The 17,969-nt window shown below is 26.5% G+C and overlaps 4 protein-coding genes across 4 annotated transcripts in view; 3 read left to right on the top strand and 1 right to left on the bottom strand.

Annotated features, from left to right (window-relative positions):
* Positions 1–7,674: 7,674 nt before the first annotated feature.
* Positions 7,675–9,554, top strand: ND-24 (NADH dehydrogenase ubiquinone). Its single transcript, XM_017909825.1, has 4 exons — positions 7,675–7,840; positions 8,471–8,533; positions 8,602–9,060; positions 9,300–9,554. Exons 1-4 carry the CDS (start codon positions 7,805–7,807, stop codon positions 9,471–9,473), a joined length of 732 nt encoding a protein of 243 aa, XP_017765314.1. The 5' UTR covers positions 7,675–7,804; the 3' UTR covers positions 9,474–9,554.
* Positions 9,555–11,033: 1,479 nt separating this feature from the next.
* Aps (diphosphoinositol polyphosphate phosphohydrolase 1 Aps) lies at positions 11,034–12,264 on the top strand. Its single transcript, XM_017909828.1, has 3 exons — positions 11,034–11,420; positions 11,553–11,708; positions 11,822–12,264. Exons 1-3 carry the CDS (start codon positions 11,322–11,324, stop codon positions 12,116–12,118), a joined length of 552 nt encoding a protein of 183 aa, XP_017765317.1. The 5' UTR covers positions 11,034–11,321; the 3' UTR covers positions 12,119–12,264.
* Positions 12,265–13,263: 999 nt separating this feature from the next.
* l(2)09851 (WD repeat-containing protein 1 l(2)09851) lies at positions 13,264–15,144 on the top strand. Its single transcript, XM_017909814.1, has 4 exons — positions 13,264–13,303; positions 13,510–14,043; positions 14,108–14,515; positions 14,655–15,144. Exons 2-4 carry the CDS (start codon positions 13,526–13,528, stop codon positions 15,142–15,144), a joined length of 1,416 nt encoding a protein of 471 aa, XP_017765303.1. The 5' UTR covers positions 13,264–13,303; positions 13,510–13,525.
* A 294-nt stretch (positions 15,145–15,438) lies between these two features.
* Pms2 (mismatch repair endonuclease PMS2) overlaps positions 15,439–17,969 on the bottom strand; it is a 3,338-nt gene continuing 807 nt past the window's right edge. The window contains exons 2-5 of the mRNA XM_017909813.1: positions 17,621–17,780; positions 16,192–17,447; positions 15,869–16,118; positions 15,439–15,764 (exon numbers count right to left, since the gene is read on the bottom strand). Coding sequence (XP_017765302.1) covers positions 15,439–15,764; positions 15,869–16,118; positions 16,192–17,447; positions 17,621–17,780 — 1,992 coding nt within the window. The remainder of the gene's footprint in view (positions 15,765–15,868; positions 16,119–16,191; positions 17,448–17,620; positions 17,781–17,969) is intronic.

Here is a 17,969-nt window from a genome sequence, read left to right as displayed (position 1 = left end):
CCTTTAAGAACTTTCCAATATATTTTTCGATATAAATTTGTCCCTAACTAATTAATTATTAATTATTACTCTACGGAATGCTTGAATTGTTGTCAAAAATGCCATTGGTTTTTCATTAATTACTATCCTCTACGCACTTAATTTATGAAACTTTATGCACTCCTTAAAAAGACAATGTTCTTGCGAATCTTCTCATATAACTTTTGATCATATTTTGCTTCTAGTTTCGTTTAGTATTAAATATTTCCACGGAAGATCGCGATGGTTGTCGTTACGAAATCATAGACGCCATCAAACAAAAATTAATAACTAATAATTTAGAGTTAAATTCTTTACGAAAATTATATTAGAATTCTTATATAATTCTACAGAATACGCTACTGTGTAACAAATTAGTGTCAGATAAAATTTTTTTTTGTAAAAATGCAAGAATATGCATAGAAAGTACGCTTGGAGACATGTTTTTTAACTTTGATGACGAATTATAGTTATTCGGAAGCACAAATAATTATAATTGTGGACATTATTTATCTCAAGATACTCTCATCTAACTTGTATAAGAGAGGACCAATTTACGTTCTTACTTTTTACGTAATATTCTATTTTAGTCAAAAATCGTGCTCTTTTAGAAAAACTCATATTTTTCGAAAATTATGGACGATAGATCAATTTCGAGTACAGATTCGTGTTCAGGGATGTAAGCTCTATAAGAATCACCTATTGGATATTACAGATCAGAGAAAAAGTTAAAATTTGTTGGATGACATAATCGATAGAAAATTAGTAGATAAATGTAGTTAAGGTAGAATTCGTTAATATGTGTACACATGTATGACAACTATTGTATAATTACTTAATGCGTCATTGACGTATTAAAATCCATAGCATTCGTCAGATCTTAAATAGCAGTTAACATGCAAACATATGCATCGTTATATAAAATAAAATATTAATAAATACAAAATCACTACTCATTAAAAGCCCAGTCGGAACAACCCCTGTCGCCTTATGTTTAATCTTATTTAAAACAATGTAAACCTCCAAGATGTAAATGAATAAAACAAAGTATAAAATCCGAGATCATGTGATACGTGGTTTATAAACTTCAAGTCGTAAAAGTAGCAATAGTAGAAGTTTTATTTAAAAAGGTATATTTCAACTCATAGAAATATGATTATTCTAAATTCGAGCGATAATACAGAAATAAAAAGAATACATATAATTATGCGACAAATAATTCGAGTTAAAGTAAATTTTATTTCGATTTATAAAGATTTTCAACTTAAGAGTTCGATTTATGGAAGTTTCTCGGTTGCACTTATCACGGTTGAAAACATATAGACCACGTGATAAATGATATAAATGTGTCTAGTTATAGAATGCTAACATATCACGAATGACTAAAAACATCATTCAAATTTCCAGGTCGTACTTGATTCTTGGCCAAGAGAGCGATGGCGGAGGTCAAGGTGGACTGACAGTGACGCAAAGGTCTATTGTGATCGAGTGGCGCGACGAGTGGCATCATCGAATGCGACGCTTAAAGCGGAGGGCGAGATCGTGCCATCGAACTAATTCGCGTCACACCAAGGAAAATTAGACGGAGAAGAAGGGGAAGATAGAGCAAGCAGCGGAGAAAAAGAAGAAAAAGAAACAAGAGAGATAGAGAAATAGAAGTTATCCTTTTACTCGTATATCGTAGAAAAGGGTGCACGTTCATTTTCAAAACTGCCAATAGCTATTACGTACTGTCGCATACCTAAGTACTTCGCGCACGATATAAAAAATACTCGACGACGTCCTAAGATTAATGATAAGTAACAAAGAAACGCAAATGAAGTGAAATGCAAGTGAGAATATGCGGAAATAGAACGTAGATTGGTTTCGTGTTGTGTACAGAGACTTTTAATTTATTGGAACTAATAAATGTACCTCGTTAATTAAATGTCTATATAGAAGAAAATTTCTTTCTTTTCTTTAATTTTAAGCATTTAACTCTTATTCGGTTACTTATATTTATTTGTTAATATTTTGGTTAGTTCTGTTGATATAACTTGGTATCTGAAGTATCATGAACTATCAGGAGATTACTTCTCTGAATTATGATAAATTCATAAATTTATATGTTTGTATTCGAAGTTTATTTAAGATATTTATTTACAATCAGTGAGGCAAGAAATGAAAATTAATTTGAATAAATGATCGTATGTAATGAGGAATAGTTGTACGCATAAATTAAGGAAAATACAAAAAGAAAGGAAATTAATTGAAATAGTATTTAGTACTGGAAAATGATATTAGTTTTACAAAATGATATAATTCTTCAAAAATTTATCAGACCATTCTATATTGAGAGAATATTCTATCTCTAAAATTTTTCTGATACACTTATTTATATATAGGATGATAATTTAAACATAATTCTCACAAAAAAGACTTCAATTAAAATAATAAAACAACACATATATCTACTACTATCAAAAATTGCATTCTAACATACTTGTAAGGACAATTTTTATATACTATATTATATAATTATATAAATATAATTGTAAATTTAATAAACATAATAGTTTAATTAAGACTAATTTTTTAATTTTAATTTTTTTAGTTTAATTTAATCATAAAATTGCCTGTATTTCTTCTATATAGAAATATGTCTTCAAAAAATATATTTATTACTTTTGTAAAAAGTTAGTGTACGCATCCCTGTTTGTATTGCTTGTAACTTCTTAATAAAACGTACAAAATAAGTAAATAAATTTCACTGTACGACATCACGATTTTACGATATATAGTAATACTACTACAGAACAATAATTTTTTTCCAGATTTGAAAAGAATTATGTACACATTACTAAAACAAAATTTCTCACGTGCATTTCATCGAACCAAAAATGCAATATCTTGTACTAAATTAGACTTAGCATTTATATCGATATATACATTTCCTATAAATTTATAATTTATATTTCCTTTTATATTCGAACTATATCATAAACCAAAAGAAATTGGGACTACACTTTATCGTATAACGAAGGAAGGAAATTACGTTTCATAAATTATAATTCATAAATTGATTTTTATATATACTTAAGCTATGTTGCAATTCAAATAACAACGTATACTCCATTTTTTCGAATTGAACATTTTTTAGTCCCTTTTGCTCAAAATATGCGAAACGAGTTTAAAAGAATGTATTCCATTAAATGTATTAATACGAATCGAATGTGCAGTATTGGATAGTGAATTAGAATTAGTTATATTGCATATCAGTTGTAACTACCATTTCGTACAAATGTGTAATTTTGATAGTTTTGTTATATATGTTACTGATATATTGCAAATTCAAAGAATATGCAATATTAACACTCGTAAACGAAAGAATAATGATGCGACACAATGAATTTCTTAGCGAAGTCATAATATTCTAATTTCTTCGTCAATTTTAATTAAAGGTTTAATCGAATATATATTTGTAAAAGAACATTCGTTTCATACAATTGTAAAATTTATTATCACAAAGAAAACTGCAATTATATTTAACGAATTGTATATAAGCAATAAAAACTTGTTTATCTATTTCTCAAGATATATTTAGGTAACTCTAAACGGAATTAAAATTTCTATTACCTTTTTTTGATTTGCATAACACAAGTATGTAACTGAGATATGCTATAAGGTATACTTTCTATAACGTCAACATATTTGTATACATACTTAATGTATTCAATTAAATAACGATGCCCAAAATTATGCATAACTTACATAATGTTAATAATGTAATATTCAATACTGCTTGCAATCTAACGATATGTTCAATAAGATTTCAGACAAACAAGTTTTTATTACATAATGTTAATTTTCTTTTTTTTCAGCGTACATTATTAATTAAATTAAGTTCGATTGTTACAAACTAAATTAAGTTCGAAGTTAATGGAAATATGCTATCACATCGTGTACATCAAGGTCTTTGAGTTTACAAATCGTTCCTGCAAATTTACGATATTCCATCTCTCTTATTGCAGTTATACCATCAATTAGAGTAAGGTTTTACAACGTTGTAAATGGTCTTTTCCCCGCTCTCGGACTTCCCATTTTTCTCACATAACCATTTCTTTTTTTTTTTTTTTTTTAATTTATTTATTCTCTTCTCATTCGGTTATCACAGATCGATCACGTTTATACAGATATATACGCGTACGTTGAATGTAGATTTTCTTGTACATTTCTATATAAATTATTAAGATTCTTTTCTAGTTGATATTATTATTATTAGTATTATTATTGGTAGCAGTAGTGATAATTAATAGTAGTAACGATTATTGAGAAAATATAGAGGCTAAGCTCGAAATGTGTCGAAATAACCGTTCATCGGAATGATCGTTTACTACTTACTTATGAAAAATTATCGTAACTACCGTCTTACTTGGAATACTTACGATAATTAACATTACCCTTGTTGTCGTCATGAACATTGACAGGACATCAAGGAAAATGGTATTTACTTAGTTAACGTATATTTAATGCGCTTTATTATGAAATTTCGTACAAAAAAATACGTGTATATTAGCGACGAGAAATTTCATTTTACAATCATACATGATATAAACATAATGAATTGTTCTTCCGAATTTTAGAACTTGTTTTTCCTGCATGCTATTCGTATATACTTCGACAATAAAGATGTCCCGACTACGGAAATTTTACAAATTAAATGAAAAACATTATCGTTGAATGGAATTAATTATAACAATACTCACGTATACAGGTACATTAAATAAATGATTTACGGTAATTGTCCTGCTTAAAAAATGAGTTCCTAACAGAGACAAACACGTACATCGTATAGTTTTCCTTTGAGGTTCTACTTAAATTAACCATATTAAATAATATCAAGTTCATCAGTTGATTTTTTTATTAATTTATCTAAACAAAAATCAAATATATCAAATATTAAATCATTTTAATATTCACTAATAAAGTCTTATAACCATTTATTTCATTTATATACAAAATGTTTTATAGTTACTCTAAGTAATGTGAAATCTTGCATAATCAATAATCAGTAATTTTTCAAATAATTGCAAATTCTTAATTTTGGTAAACCACACCTATGTAAAGAACACGTTCTAATTAATTCTGCATGTATTATTTTTAAAACATGTACTTGTTTATATTTATTTATTATTTCTATTTCAAAAAACGAAAAGTTTAGAAACTTTGAAAAGTATCTATTAAATAATAAATTTTTTCAATTTATATTTTCCGTGCACAATTAAAAATTTTTGTTTAAAAATCTGCAAATTTGGGGCTTTGAAAATATTAACTTTTTAAACGATCATTTTTACAATATTCATATTACATAAATTCCCATGGCAATAAACACTTAGCCACTTTGTAAAAGATGCAATTTCTATTATTATTAAACCGAGGTCTGTATGAGAAAAACACTGACTTTTAAATCATCGAATTCTTTGTTAGTTATCATTAAAACTAATCAGAACAAAGAATTCGTACCATAATTTAAAATTTTAATTGGAAAAAAAGATTCGTCGAAAAAATTTCGATTTGTAATAACAATATGCTTACTTCCTCGACAAGTGGATAATTAAGCATCGTTTTATATACCACAATCAACGATCTATCTATGTACTTACGATATTAATGAGTATCGAACGCTGCATGTGTTCATGTGATTGTAATAGCGGACTTACGAAGAAAACCGACATAGAATGGTATACATACTTTAAATTTTAGTTTACGTGGCCCTTTTATAAGTCTCGCTATGTAAACAAATTTTTTTTCAGTTATATTCACATAAATTTCACATTTGAAAAAAGGTTATTCTCGTCCATTTTCCTTATATCATTGTTTTAATATATTTGGATAAATAAATCTGAAAATTTTCATTATTCTGGTAAACTCGTAATTTTATAAAATATGAAAGAAGGACCACGTAAATAAAGATCAAGTTAATAAACACGACTAGTAATAACTCGATTGAAATACCACTATTCGATGTCAACGGCAAGAGATTTTTTGTAAGAGAATCATGCTTTAATTATTATAATCTCATTGTTCGCGAGACATTACTTCGAAGATTCGTTGTCTCCGTCGCCTATGCTATAATTACGTGTATAAAATGTACCAACGTAAAATAGCTTTAGTATAAGTAAAGAATATATCAGCTATTTGCAAAAATTAGTACATATATTTGAGTGTTAGAGAGAAACGATGCACGTACAGATATGATATATTACGAAGACGATTGATCGATCGATGTGGCTTGTTATTTCGATAAAGTCGTTATCGATATTACGACCGACCGAATTTTGTAACATTTCTGTTCTATCACTTCGAAATAATTTGAACACATCTTCCAATCATTTTATAGACGACTTAGAAATTAAAATAATGTAACATCTTGATTTTTTGCACTCTGAAAATTATTATTAAAGTTATTTGATATTTTATAATTTCGCGGCAATTTCAAATATTAAGTATATCATTTTATTAAATTACTTTCATGAAGATATAAGTTCTTGAAGATTGAATTTATGAAGATTGATAAAAATTTATTCTCGTTTTTATTGATCAAATGATATTATTAAACAAGTAATTAATATCCATATATCTTCGTAAGGCAGACTGCAAAAAATTAACAGATGAAAACTAACGATCATTGGGTGTCATATACAGCACACGAAATAGTTACGATATAGAAGGTAAGAGAACTTAGTTACATTGTTCAATTTCCTTCGAGCGTGTTAAAAGCAGAAACTGCACTGTTTAGTTAAGAATTTATCGCGCGACAGCATTGTAGATGAAAAAATACCGATTACAGGTCAGAGATTTTACGAAATTCTTGACCAGTTGTATATCGTAGAATATACATGATGTCACAGTAAGTGTGCTATTTATACCTCCACATTATTAATCGATTACTGTTGTACCACGATTACAATTTAGATTCGATTAAATTATTAAGTGTACCGTTGTGTATTGTGGTGTAATAAATGTGATTAGTTGTATGAATAATAAATACAATGCATAAGGAAGACAAATTTACTGCATTTATTTATTTCACAATTTTTGCTCATATAATAAAACAATAATTAATTTAATATCGTAAACTTTGCTAAATAAAATTTAACAAATAAATTCAGAAATAGAAAAATAAATAGAAAATAGAAAATATATTATGATGTTCTTTAGCAATAAAATGATATTCATAAGATGTATGCGACTTACTCATTAAATCTAATAGAAATAAATTCTTCTATATAATATTGTTCTTTGCGTTTATTCTTTTTAAACATATAATAACATTTCATATATTATATATATTTTATTTGTTATTTATTATATTTTCTCTTGATATGAAATCAATTAATAAGAGCACAAAATTAATATTTTTATTTAAGACTTGTTTATTTTATTTTAAAAATCAAAACGAATATTATTATAAAAACGTAATTTAATTAACAATTACTTTTTGCACTAAAATACAGTAGTATTATAGAGAAAATGAAATAAAAGAAAATCAATTTAAAGAAAACTACTACTAACTATACAAATACTATACTTTTATATCTACTGATTTATATGACTATGGTTATTATTTAAAATTAGTATTACACTGAAAATAATCATTTTTGTTTTTAAATTTAGGCACTAGATGGCATTTTGAACGGCGAAATGCTATATATCTCAAGCTGCGATTTAAATATTAATTGTGAAAATATAAGAAAGTAAGGAGACAAAGTGCTATTAACAATAAGTACACGACAACCTAGTAATAATGTTTTTGCCTTTGCGCACAATTCGTGCTCTTTCTGTGAGTTATTTATTGTCGACAGTGTAATATCGTATACCATATTTCATGTCATAACCTCTTCAACAAACTTATGTAATTTTATTTATTTATATAAATTTAACATTTATTTTGCATTTTTTTAGAATCAATTGTAAGTCTTAAATTATACAATAAAATTTGTAATAGAATCGTCTAGCTATCTTTATTATCTGAAACAAATACGCATTAAAAAATTTCAAAAGCTATTGGCAAATAATTATAAACTATATTTACATTAACGACAGTATTTTTACTTTAAAAAATACATTCCTATTGATCTGTATATATCATTGATATAAATAAAATATACTTTACTTTGGTTTTCACTTAATAACTATTTTACATTGTATCACGAAATTTTTAATTATAATAAAATTAAAATGAACTTTGACAGAATATCTTGCTTCAAAAAATAAATTTTTTTTTTAAATTATTTAAACATTTTATTTATTGTGTAAAATATAATATTAAATTTATTCCAAAAAATATCTAAACATATTGTTTCTTAAATACGATATCTTTTTTATTGTTCATGAAATATAATTATTCAATATTTTATAAGTTCTTGAACAATTTTAAACCTTCGAATTATTATTTTTCCTAACAAAATAGAATTGCAAAAATGTTAGAGGGCTACAAACTTCAACCATTCGGACTTCAGATCAGTTATTTATTGTAAGTATTACATATATATATTTAATATTTTATATTAAACTAATGTTAATTCATTCTAATTTGAATAGCATAGAGACAGTGAAATTGATAACCCAAAAATACCATTTGAATTCAATGAGGCAAATAAAAAACGCATTGAAGCCCTTTTGAAAATTTATCCTGAAGGCCACAAACGTGGTGCAATGATACCTCTGTTAGATCTAGCCCAACGTCAACATGGCTGGTTACCTATTTCTGCTATGCATAAAGTAGCAGAAATACTAAATATACCTAACATGCGTGTTTATGAAGTAGCAACATTTTATACAATGTTCAATAGAAGACCAATGGGAAAGTATCATGTACAAATTTGTACCTGTACTCCATGTTGGTTACGAGATTCTGACTCTATTGTTGAAGCTGTAACTAAAGCTACAAATTGTAAAGTTGGAGAAATGTCTGAAGATAAACTGTTTACAATTTCTGAAGTAGAATGTCTTGGTGCTTGTGCTAATGCACCAATGTTTCAAGTTAATGATGATTATTATGTAAGTTTAAATCTAAAAAATATTTCATTATATAATATATAAAATATTAACATAATAAATACTTTAACACTTATATTTTAACTACATATTAACAACAAATATTCCATTGAAACAGTAATTGGTTATGATTAATCTGATTTTAGAAATATAAGTCATTGATCTAGAAATATTTTTAAACTTCATAACTCACAAGTTATTATTCAACATTCATAAATATAAATAATATAAACATCTTACAGGAGGACTTAACTCCTGAAAGTGCAACTGCTATAATAAATGCATTTAAAAAAGGTGAACGACCACCACCAGGTCCACAGAATTCTCCTAGATTTGCAGCAGATCCAGCAGGTGGCTTAACATCATTAACATCTCCACCACCAGGACCTGGATTTGGAGTTAGATCAGATTTGTAATATAAACAATACATTCTATAATTTGTAAGGGATTTAGTGCTGATTAAATGTTTAAATAAATAATCTATTATCACTTAAAAAGTAAGACTTAATTAATTATACCCTAAAAACGTATTTTAAGTTAATTAATTCCATTTTTTATAATAGGATTCAAAAAGCAACCACTTCTAATTTTATTCATAAATAGTTATTTGATTGAAATTTTAATTATATATTAAAAAATTTGTATATAAGTACAAGTTGGATAATTATCAAAATATTTTGTATAAAATACATAGCAATAGCATAATGCTTTTCAAATGTTTTCATATTAACTTCAAAAATTAAGAATTATTTTATAATTTAGATATATTTATCTACGTAGAAAAATATAACCCTATTAACTCTTATGGGTACTACAATTGGATATATGAATATACATATATATAAGGCTTTCAAAAGAAAAATAAGTACATATTTCGAATAAAATTGAATTAAAATATGATTAAAAATAAACTTTTAAAGAATTTGAAATAAACATTCATAATAAATTGTATATATCTATATGGATCATTATTTCGTTATACCATATAATATTAGAAATTAAACAGAAATGTTAAATTCATTTATAAGGTATGTCTGTAAAATCTTAACCTAATTCTTCAATGGTTATTTTACATGTACCTTGTAATTTTTTTTTTCGGAAATTTACATTTTTTAATACATTATCATTTTATTTATTCTAATTTTATAAAGAAAATAAATAAAAATATAGTCATATAAATAAATTAAATTCAGTATGAATTAATTGCAATATAATATAAATGTTAGTCAATATTTATTAGATTATAATATTAAGTTTTTAAAATTTCAAAGCAAAGTTAATATTGTGATACATATGCATCATTTAATGTAGTTTATAATTGTAATTATTTCTATTTTTATAAATTATATCACATTTCCTTATTCTTTTCTTTTGTATTGATTTTTTTTGTTTGAAATATATTTCTGAACTACTTTAATTTTTAAATATGTTAGTTTTATATATTGTGTTGATAATTATTTTTTATAAAAAGAATATTATAAATGTACACATATATATATGTACGTGTGTGTGGGCACATGTACGTATAAATATAATATGAATGCTTATAATAAGAATTTTACATTATTTACATTAACACTTTATACACAACAAAATTCTCCAATAGTAATTATACTAAAAATCTTCATTAAAAGTCAAGTAAATTTATATATAAATATTTTCATCAATTAATTTAATTATGATATATACAACGCAATTAAAATAGAAATAATGATAGTAATGCTATATATTAAACATTTGAAACTGTTTTAATACTTGTAAATGTATACAGACATTGTTATAGTATAAAGTGTTTTCTGAAATAATAATAAAGTTTCAGTCATATTCTGAACTTATTTCAAATTATTTAGTAGTAATTATTATATAAACTTATTTTATTATAATAAATATAGTTATAAATTTGTGTGAAATAGTAACGTTGAATATTCACCTTTTAATGCTACGTTGAAAACTTAGTGTAGATGGGGTTACTTGTTTAGTGAATACTTTAAAAGTTTTGAGGTTATAGCAAATTTCTGCAAGGACAACATTGGTAGTGTTATCGTGATATAGTATTGTTTAGGCAGAAAATCGTCCTAGTATTCGGACGAAACATAGACTTTTTAAATTAATTATGTGAGCAATTAAAGCTCGCTGATCAATTGTATGTCGATAATATGTCGGCTTCAAACAACGTTAAAACAATGCAAGCATACAGATTGGCCTATCTGGCCGTCTGACAAATATGAATTTATGGCATAATTTCATAATTTTAGTAATCGATCATGGTCAAGGAAAAACCAAATTCAATCCGTATTTACGATTCAGAAGGTTATAGACGTAGAGCTGCATGTATCTGCGTCAAAAATGATCTTGAAGATGAGGTAAGCCAGCAGATGGCAGTTGATCTATTTTCCTTCATCAACGCATTATTTTTATTTTAATATCAAATATTATGTTTCTTTTTGATTCGTGAAGTAAGTGTACATTAAATTTTTATATTATTCATAATATAGGTACTCTTGGTTACATCCAGTCGAAGACCTGACAGTTGGATAGTACCTGGTGGAGGTGTTGAACCAGAGGAGGAACCTGCAGTAACAGCATTACGAGAAGTTAGAGAAGAGGCTGGTGTTTTAGGACAATTAGGCAGATGTCTTGGCATATTTGAGGTATTAATTTGCTCAAATATAAAACACAATTTTTTTTTTTTAATGTATATAAAGTCTAATTAATATATTTTTAAAAACAAGAGTACAAATTGTTAATGTAACTTTTTTTATAGAATGTGGAACATAAACATAGAACACAAGTATGGGTTATGCGAGTAACCGAAGAGTTGCCAGAATGGGAAGATTCACGTGCTATTGGTCGAAAACGAAAATGGTTCTCTATACCAGAGGCCTTGCTTCAGCTTGCTCAGCACAAGCCCGTCCAGCGTTCTTATATACACAGCCTCCATAATACTAATCCTCGACATAATCCCAATATTTCACCACCTCATCATTCGCATACTACTGTAACATCTATCCAGTTAATGAATAATTCTAGTAACAATCCTCATCTTAACAAACACAGCTAATATTAAATACCATCCATTTGCGTGAATAATTGCCATCAAGTGTTAGATATTTGTTGCTGCTCCTTTCCTTTCGTATAGTTATATCAATTACTGAAGTTGTATTTTATATGTAAAATGACACCATTTGTATATTCTCCTTTTCTTTATTTTCCTCTCATCTTATTTTTTGTTATTTGTAGTACAATGCAGTGGGTCTTGTTATAACTACTAGTACTGCTACTATACAATTACTACCATTATTACTATTACTATTACTACTATTACTATTACTACTACTACTACTACTACTATTACTACTACTATTGTCATTAATACTGCTATTCTACCATTAATGCTATTATTCCTACAGATACTATTATTATTATTGTCAATTGCAATCATTATCATTTTTTTTTTGCTGTTATTAATGTTATGCTTATTCATATAAATTAGTTAATAAACTGGTCCATAAAGGAGCAGTTTCTTCGATTTAGTTCTCATTTTTATCACAATTTTGTCAGGGAAATAATGCTTATATTTCATACATAAATAACTACATAATTTTCATACGTAAAGTGGATGGTGTTTTATGCAAAAAAGATTCCACAGTTAGAATATTTCTCTCATGTTGTTTACATATACTCAAAAAATGTTATAAATCTCATAATGAAACATATCTGTACCTCAAGAGTTTGTTTTGAAAAAAAGTTTTGTTGGTAATGCTTTGAATTTATTTATATATCAGTTAAACATTTTACATACTATGTCAATACATAGTTTACAGACTGAATTATTTCGAGGATTACAGTAGGAATTGTTTAGTATATATGTTTGAAGGAAGTAAAATTTTTCTGCATATAAGTCATTAAAAAAGAATAGTATGAAAATTACATTTAATGTAAAATGAAATATAAATACGTGGATGCACCATGAATTTTGTAGATTTCGTTTTTTGTAATTATGTATTTAAATTTTCTATGACTTCCTAAATGTCATTAATTAAATATTACTGTAATTTCACTTTTATTAATGTTATTAATTTGTAATGTTCCAAATTGATTCGCACAAGAAGTTGCCAATAAAGTACAGTAAAAAAATATTGTAAAAATTTTAGTGCAGTGATCAGTTTGACGGGTATATGTATTTGATTATATACGTGTCGTTTTCGAGCTTTACTTTAACCACGTGCATTGGATCTGTTAGAAGGTAATCTTTTTTTTTTTTAAACTTTTGCATGAACAATAAAACAATATTTAACAATTTTTTAAATATTATGCTAAGTTGAATTATCATTTTATATATTTATTAAAAAATATTTAATATATTTTTATGTATTATATTCCTTGATGTATAAGGTTAGGTTTCTTTGGTAGATATTTGATTATTTATATCTGTTTTATTTTTAATTATAGATGTATTTTTGTTAAGATGACTATCTTTTATAAAGAAATTCCTAAAGAAATGGAATATGAATCAGTGGATGAAATTAATGAGGATATGCAAGAAAGTAACAGTGAAAGTGATGAGGAAGATTCAATGGAAAGTAATGAAGCAGAAGAAGAAAACGAGGATCAAAATAATGAATCCAGAATATATCTGCCTGGGAAACCTTTAAAAACTGGAGAAGAACTTATTGTGGACAAGACAGCATATCGAATGTTACATCATGCGCAATCTGGAGCTCCTTGTCTTAGTTTTGATATAATTTTAGATGAATTGGGTAATAACAGAGAAGATTACCCACTGAGTATGTACCTTGTTGCTGGAACACAAGCTGCTAAAACTCATGTTAATAATCTCCTTGTTATGAAAATGAAAAATCTTTATGGTATAAAAAATGATTCAGATGATGAATCTGATGATGAATTGGATGACAAAAATGATACAAATACACCAGTAATGACTGTTGCACCAATAAAACATCAGGGTTGTGTTAATAGAATTAGGTAAATATGTCTATTTTTTGTCTTTTACATTTATAACTACTAATATGTTTATTTCTTTTAATAGGCATACAAAAATTGGTGAAACAACTTTAGCAGCAACTTGGAGTGAATTAGGTCGTGTACATATTTGGAATTTGGATAAACAATTAAATGCACTTGATAATGATGAATTACTTCGTGCATATCGTAAAAAATCTGAAAAAGGTGATGGAGGCATTAAACCAATGTTTAGTTTTAAAGGTCACCTATCAGAAGGATATGGACTTGATTGGTGTTCAACAGAAATAGGCATGTTAGCTTCTGGGGATTGTAAGGGTAATATCCATATATGGCATCTTAATAATGTCAATAATTCTGCAACATGGCATGTGGATCAAAGACCTTACAATTCACATGCACCACACAGTGTTGAAGATATTCAGTGGTCACCTAATGAAAAATATGTACTTGCTTCATGCTCTGTTGATAAAAGGTATAATTTTAATTAAACTGATAAAAAATTCACTTATGTTTCGGATAAATTTATACTAATTTAATCTATATCTTATTGTATGTAATATGTAATATTACAAGTATTTAACATTTTTTTAATTGTGCTATAACTTTAACAGTATCAAAATTTGGGATACAAGAGCAAGTCCGCAATCTGCTTGCATGTTAACAGCACTTGGTACACATACTGCTGATGTTAATGTTATTTCGTGGAATCGTAAGGAAAGTCAGTTTCTTTTATCTGGTGGTGATGATGGTTTAGTCTGTGTATGGGATTTACGTCAATTTGGCCCTAATGGTTCAAGTCCATTAGCCGTGTTTAAACAACATACTGCACCTGTTACAACCGTAGAGTGGCATCCCCTAGAGGCCACTGTATTTGCTTCTGGTGGAGCTGATGATCAAATTGCACAATGGGATTTATCAGTAGAAACTGATGAATCAGAAGAGACAGAACTTGGTGAATTAAAGGAACTGCCACCACAATTGTTATTTATACATCAAGGTCAAAGTGATATAAAAGAATTGCATTGGCATCCTCAATGTCCTGGTACTGTAATATCAACAGCACATTCAGGATTTAATGTATTCCGTACAATTAGTATATAATAAATATACTTGTTTAATATTATATTTATAAAATAATTTCTATTGATTATTTCATCTGGTAGTAATACATAATCTCTGTTTTATTAATGTAACATTTTTTTGTATTGATTATAAATTTGTTTAAATCTAGATATAACAAAAATAAATTTTGTTATATTTTATTTCAATGTGCTTATAAATTAAAATTCATTTTCTTCTGTTATAAATAGATAATAATACATGATAATGCATGATAATGCATAATTTACTTACATATTTCATAATATATATGACACATAGAATGTAAAATATATTTCATTTATGTATAAGATTTAATGATAGCAAATGTCTTATTGTTGGTCTACCATGGGGACAATTCCAAGGATTTTCCATTTGTGCCATTTGGTTAACTAATCTTTGCATGTCATTATTATTAAGAGCTGTACCAATCATAACTGCACTACGACAAGCTCTTGATGCTAACATTTGTCTTACTCGACTTGGACGAAATATACATTTTTCTTTATTTTCTATACCACCTTCTTTAATAAGAAAAATTAGTTCCTCAATATCTTCTTGTCCAAATTGCCAATAACCACTAACTGGTATACTTGTTAATTGTACACGATGACCAGATTCAGCTAAAGCATAAAATATTTGGAATTATATTTATACTTTCTTAATTTAGAAGTGTATTATTTTTCTGACAATAATTAATCATGACAAAAAAGTTTTTTATGTTTACCTTCAGAATTTATTTTAAAAAAGAAACCATTATCTTCAAATGCTTTTTGATGATCAATTAATATTGTTTCATTAAGTGCAGATATATTTAAAAATTTAGGAACAATTAATTTTTGGGTTTTTAATTGTGTTTCAGAATTAAGTTTTTCAAAACGATACTTTTCATCACTAGCATGTTGATCAATAATAAAGAGATCATCTTTCAAACGAGCTATTATAAAACCAAGATTAAATTGACCTATAATCTCCATCTGTAAAGTATTTTTCTTTTAATATCAATATAAATATATATAGACAATTAAAATTTTAATTACTTTACTTAACCTTGAAAAAGGAATCTTTTGTTAATTGTTTTTTCAATTCATTTTCAGCCTTAGAATTTTGATTTGATTCAATTTGTGCTTTAAATTCAATTCTTGTACTTGAAATAACACATTTGGGTACGACATTCTGTTTTTCTTGAAGCTTTTGCTTTATCATTAGAATAGTAATTGACATTTCTGTATTATGTAATGTTTTTAGCTGATTTGTTATACCATTTTGTACCTTATCATTATTATACTGAACAATCGTATTTTCCCTGTTACACTGTATATTTTGTTCCTCTGTATATTTTATATTTGATATCACATTTAAATTGTGAAACCTTTTTCTTGGTTGATCTACATTTGTGGGTGAAATTGTTCTTTTTACTCCAAAATTTAATTCTACTACAGAATTTACAATCAAATTTCCTTGTAACTTGTCCCATTTAGATGTTAAACTGTATTTTAAAGTTGCTAAAATTAAATGTTCTTGTATACACAAAATAGTTCTTTTATTTGGAGTTACATTGATATCAGTTGAATGCTTATTTAACTTTAAATTTAGAAAGATAAACGGATATTGTTTATTATTATATTTGTGATAAATATGATTTATTAATTTACTGACTTTTGTCAGATCACATGGTCGGCCATTTACATAAAAAAATTGCCTATCAGGAGCAGAGCGTCCAATATCATGATCACAACTGCTAATATAACAATCCCATTCAAAATCCACAACTACGTTGTTTGGTAAATTATATTCTTGCAATGTTTCTTCATTAGGGGCTAACAATTCAATTTTAATGAGTCCATTTGATGATTTTTTGCCAAACACTATGTTAATATTGCTTAAAATATTACCAGAATTAGAAGTACTGACTACAAGATTAGGAGATTTGCCTGTCACAGAATTAGAGCATGTTATCTTTGTGTCAGTAGAAACTAAACAATAACTATATAGTACTTGTATAGCACGAGTATATTCTTTTTTAAGATTTCTTTGAAATTCTTTTTCTCTCACAGGGAGGCATTTAAATATATTTTTGATATGTACAGTTGTTCCTATTTCTCTTGCACATGGTTCTTTTTCTTGCAATACACCATTATGATCAAATTGTAGTTTAAAACCATGTTCACTTGTACAATGTTTTGTAATAATAATTACTTCAGCTAATGAACAAAGTGAACTAAGAGCTTCTCCCCGAAATCCAAAAGTGCTCACTTTTGTTAAATCTGAGAATTCTCGAAGCTTAGAAGTATAATGCTTCAGTCCTGAGCAAAAAAAAATACAATATATTTAACATAAAAGTACGTCAGAATTTTCTTTTAAATGTTTCTTATTTAATTTTTACATTCAATAAATTTTAATTAAATATTGTTTTATTTTTGAATATTTTTAATTTTATAAAAAATATGCATGAAAAAATATATACAGGTATATATACCTAATCCTTCAAAATCTTGTTCTAAAACACCACTCCCATTATCACTGACACTAATACATGTCTTTCCATAATCCTTCAATTTAATATCAATTAATGTAGCACCACTATCTAAACTATTTTCCACAAGTTCTTTCACAGCAGTTGCAAGATCAAGTACCACCTACATATGTAAATATACATATAAATATTTGTAAATAATTTAATTACTTCAGAAATCTTGAAATCAATAAAACTGTTATTTATTCTTTATTAAACAATAAATTTAAAAATGTAGTACTGCATAGAAGATATCTTATTTAATTTTATTTGAAATATTTAAAAGTATAACAAAGATTTTGTATGAAGTAAG

The sequence above is a fragment of the Eufriesea mexicana genome, unplaced genomic scaffold (genome assembly GCF_001483705.2).
Source record: "Eufriesea mexicana isolate 0111107269 unplaced genomic scaffold, ASM148370v2 scaffold25266, whole genome shotgun sequence".
Taxonomy (NCBI): Eukaryota; Metazoa; Arthropoda; class Insecta; order Hymenoptera; family Apidae; genus Eufriesea; species Eufriesea mexicana.
The sequence above is the reverse complement of the archived record's forward strand: the minus strand, read 5'-3'. Positions and strand labels throughout refer to the sequence as shown.